The 4569-nt window shown below is 39.8% G+C and overlaps 1 protein-coding gene across 2 annotated transcripts; it reads right to left on the reverse strand.

Moving 5' to 3' along the window:
- Nucleotides 1–764: 764 nt before the first annotated feature.
- LOC103467890 (uncharacterized) lies at nt 765–2637 on the reverse strand. 2 transcript variants are annotated; one of them, XM_008414615.2, is made up of 4 exons: nt 2569–2637; nt 2339–2367; nt 1518–1851; nt 765–1394 (listed from the first exon to the last, which is right to left on the reverse strand). In XM_008414615.2, the coding sequence occupies exons 3-4, from the start codon at nt 1819–1821 to the stop codon at nt 931–933; spliced, it is 768 nt and encodes a 255-aa protein (XP_008412837.1). In that variant the 5' UTR covers nt 1822–1851; nt 2339–2367; nt 2569–2637; the 3' UTR covers nt 765–930. The 2 variants fall into 2 exon arrangements, with proteins under 2 accessions (XP_008412837.1, XP_017161103.1); XM_017305614.1 differs by having other exon boundaries at nt 1518–1854.
- Between the last annotated feature and the right edge of the window lie 1932 nt (nt 2638–4569).

Genomic DNA, 4569 nt, shown 5'->3' on the forward strand with positions numbered 1-4569 from the left:
GGCCACACCTGCATGGAAACGGATGCACTGTATGTTATTAATATCAAGACCACATCTCAGTAACATGTCCTTGATTGTGAGGGTAATTGATGCATCATCTGTATTTGGACAGTCAGTCCAACAAAGTCTTCGTGGACGACATCATCAGATGAAACTTATCTGATATATGTAGAGAGCTGCTCATATATCCACCTCATCCAAGAAAGAAGTGAGACTCCCTATACATCTTGTGTAAAAGTTTTTTTATTGTTTCATGAGATGCATATTTCCAGAAATTTTTCTCGACTACTAGGTTCAACTAACTTTTGAAAATTGCTCTCTTCCTCATTATGGCCCCTGCCTGGCCAGGAACTGCAGACAGCGCTGCAGATCAATTAGCCCCTCTTGCCTTCTCATCTGTTCTGCCCCAACTTGTTTGTCAAGTTGAACATCTATTGGTGTTTTACTGATGTAAGCACATTTTTAAATACTTTTTTTTAATGAAAATTAGAATTCTTTCATGGCTGTCCAAAAGTTATTGGCACTTCTTCCAGTTGCTAATGTTCACGAAGCCGTCATCCCCACTTTTAGAAAAGGAGATGAGCTGTTAAACAGCGGCAAATTTGCAAACTTCACAGAAAGCTTGTTTCTTACTGACGCACAAAATTAGCCATTCTGTGCCTTTGTACCATTAGCGTTGAAATATTGATCTCTCTGCCCAAATATTCTGACTGTCTGACAGAAAAATAAGCAAATAAATACGTCTTTATTGGGGATTGAGCCATGTTATCTCAGGTTATCTCAGCGTGGACAGCAGCAGAAAAAACACTTGTAAATTAGATGAGTTGCTAATAAATCAACATGAATTCCTTAATTTGGGAACATAAATTGTTTTGGTTTTAATGTATAAGGGAAACTTTCAAAGAGTAAATATGGAAAACATTGTGTGAATTATGACAGGCAGCATTCAATCCCATTGCCAAGGACAGACACGCCCAGTTTTGGACCAATAGTGACACCGGTTCCCAACACTTTAGCTTCCAGCCCGTGTGCACCAACAGACACCCCGGTGTCGGCTGCCAGACCAACCTTAATTTTCACTGGACCAGCAGCGGCAGAAGCACTTGCCAGCTCTGCTCTGGCAATAGCTGAGACATTCAGTGGGTTGGCGCCGGCTCCTGCGCTGGCGTTGGGTCCTTTAGCTTCAGCTTCAAAGACGCTCCATTCAGCTCGAGCTTTGCCAACTCCAGCTTCAGCGTAAGCTCCTGCTTTGGGAACACGCTTCCCTGGTTTGTCCTCCCCTCCTTCTATTGCATACGTCCCTGCTCGTGCGTAGGTATCTTCAGTGTAGGCGTCACCAGGACGGTCGTAGGTGTCAATCACTTCCAGGAGCTCAGCTGAATCAGCAGAGATGTCTGCCCCACAAACAAATACAGAGGTCAGACAAGTATATGATCTTAACATTTTAAAAAGGAAAATCCTGTAGTGTATTAGAAATACTCTACTGGTTTATTAAATAGACTATTAGATTGTATCACCTGCAGAAGGCAGACATGCTCTAACTTTCACTGGACCAGTGGCAACAGAAGCACTTCCCAGGTTTGCTTGGGCAAAAGCTGAGGAACCCAATAGAGTGATGCTGGTTCCTGTGCTGTATTTGGGTCCTTTAGCTTTAAAGATCCTCCTTTCAGCTCGAGGTTTGTCAACTCCTGCTTCAGCATGAACACCTGCTTTGGGAATATGCTTCTCTGGTTTGTTCTTTGGTCCATTTGCAAATTTATCTGCTGGTCCGTAGGTAGATTCAGTATAGGTGTTACCAGGATGGTCAAAAGTGTCAGACATTTCCACGTCCCCAGGTAAATCAACAGAGTCCTGCTTCACAAACAAATACAGAGGTCAGACAATTATATGATTTTGACATAAAAAAAAAGACTGTAGAGAATTACTAATGTATTGCATAGATCATTTCTAGATTATTTATGCCAAAAAGGCAGGTAAACTTTGAAACTGAATTAAAACAAATCTAAGTCTTGCAAAGGAGAACAATGTCATTGAACACATTTTAAAAAAAATCAGCTGCATTAAATTATTAAAAGAACATTCCTTTATGAATCATAGGAAGTTATTTCATTGCAGAGAGAAAATGTTTACATGAACAACTCTTTCCTATGTAGGTTTTAGTTTTAGTGCTGGTGTAATTCAGTTTACTGAAACCAACGTGTACAATTTCAACTGGAAAGGAGGAAGCAGAACAAATGGCACTGATTGTTATGGTTGCCAGTTTTAGTAAATGTTCGTTATTTTCCACTGTTCCCAAAAGAACTTGGAATGGGTTGAAGGAATATGGGAACTCGCCTACCTGGCATCTTTAGGATAAAGTGGTTCCTTCTGAAAGAAAGGAGCACAATGTTGGAAATGCATTCAATTTTCACATTAATAATTATAAATTTACATTCTCTAGTACTACAGAAGATATAATAATTTCCACAAACTCAGCATGATAAAAATCAAACATCAGTAAAGAAAAATGAGCTATAATGAACTTCAAACCTCTGTTGTCAAAGAATTCAGCATTATTTAGTCACTTACTTCAGTGGTGAAGCTCAGACTTTGTCGGATGTCAGAGTGCTGCTGCGTTCAGAGTAGAGAAGAATTGGCTCTTGTTCATTCACTCTGCTTATATAAAATGGGCAAGAAACAGGAAGTGACGAAAATGAATCTGAAAGTAAGTCCAGAACGGATATCATGGTCATCATATTACATAGTGATGCTGCACTCAGAAGCAGTGCTTCCTGGGAAAGAGGAGACACAAGTTATTACTGATTAAAAATCAATCACCTTCTTTTAACTGCAGACTCAGAGGCTCTAACTGTTTCAATTCTTTTAGATTTGACTGCAGATTTTGGCATTGTGAACTATGATATTTTATTACATCCCCTATGACAAGCTGGGAAATATTGTAATAAGAATATTATTCTGATGTATATATTTCAGTTTTTATCATATATCACTGTTAGCTGTCAACGACTGGAAGACAGTTTTTGAACCTGTTCTAAGAAGGAACATTTAAAAACCAAAGTGGAGAGAAGGGAGGAAGACAGGAAGGTAGATTAGTCATTTCCTTAAATGTAAAACAGTTTATTATTGTTTTTAATAGCTGAAAAGCTGAATTCAACACATGCTGTTGCTGCCAGCCATCGCCATAGTGCGGTAGTTTTATCTGGCCACATGATGGCGCCATTGTCCGTTTAACGGCAGAGTCAGAAAAAGTCTCTACTCAGTTCTGCGATCATCTCGTCTTTAAAGTGAACAAAACACAGAAGATGATTGTAGATTTTAGGAGAAACGGGGTTGGTTAGATCAAACCATGTTTCCATCATATCCACACTAAGTGTAACAATAATGATGAAAATAAAACACACTACGCCTGCTGGCATGACTCACTGTACTCACAGTACTACATAACGGCTGTAAACCTCTAGAAAAGGGGGCCCCAAACTTTTTCCTGTGGGGGCCGCATAACATTTCCCATCTCTGGTGGGGGGCCGGAGTCAGTTTGTAACAGAATAAGTGTGACGATTGCAGGAGTGCCTAAATGTAAAATGTATATTGTTTTCCAGAAAGCACAACCAAATAACCCTCTCTGGGTTCTTCACAGAAAAAAATCCAGGAAGGATTATAGTCCGTATTTTCCTCACTATGAGCCGAACCGGACTATAAGGCACAACCCCAAAGTTTTCTTTTTTTTTTTAAACCAGTAAACATACACATATAAGCCTCAGATATCTCTGCCGCTCCAGGTTTTCCACAACAATGCAGCAGCAGCAGAGGGGGGCGGACACCCAAMATTTGAGTCATAACAGGTCAATTGAATATCACATTTATTACGGTTGAAAAAGAAAAAGTTGCCAAGTTTAGATTTAACTGAACTGATTACGGTAGTTTCCGAACAGTAACTGTAACAGTAAAAGTGCTAATCCTTCGTGTTGCTACTAGCATGGGCTAAATGAAAATGGGTGCCTTCTTCTTCTTTAGATTTCAACAGTAGCTTGCATTCATTATTGTTGCACTACTGCCATCTACTGGATCCTAATATCTATACCTCAAATTCTCATAATGATCCCAGTATTATTTAAAAAACTGTTAAATAGCCATCCATCCATCCATTTTCTTGCACCCTTGTCCCTTAATGGGGTCGGGAGGGTTGCTGGTGCCTCTCTCCAGCTAACGTTTCGGGCGAGAGGCGGGGTACACCCTGGACAGGTCGCCAGTCTGTCGTAGGGCACTGTTAAATAGCATTTCCCCTCAATGCTATTTAACTGATCAACAACATTCTCATATTTAACATATTAAAACCTAATTCCATTTTAATGGGCGCTTTCTTTTATTTTCAATGATTCACTTTGTAATGGTCTCGCTATCGAGTCTTGTACCAAAACTAATCAGCCAAACTCCTTTCACACGAGTCTGGATTAATTAGTTCTTACTTTATTTCCATGTAGAATGGAGTGAAACTGTCAAAACACAAACAACTCAGGATGAGCTCAGAGCAGCTTACAGAAGTGTTTTACATTCAGTTACATACATTAG

The sequence above is a fragment of the Poecilia reticulata genome, linkage group LG7 (genome assembly GCF_000633615.1).
Source record: "Poecilia reticulata strain Guanapo linkage group LG7, Guppy_female_1.0+MT, whole genome shotgun sequence".
NCBI lineage: Eukaryota > Metazoa > Chordata > Actinopteri > Cyprinodontiformes > Poeciliidae > Poecilia > Poecilia reticulata.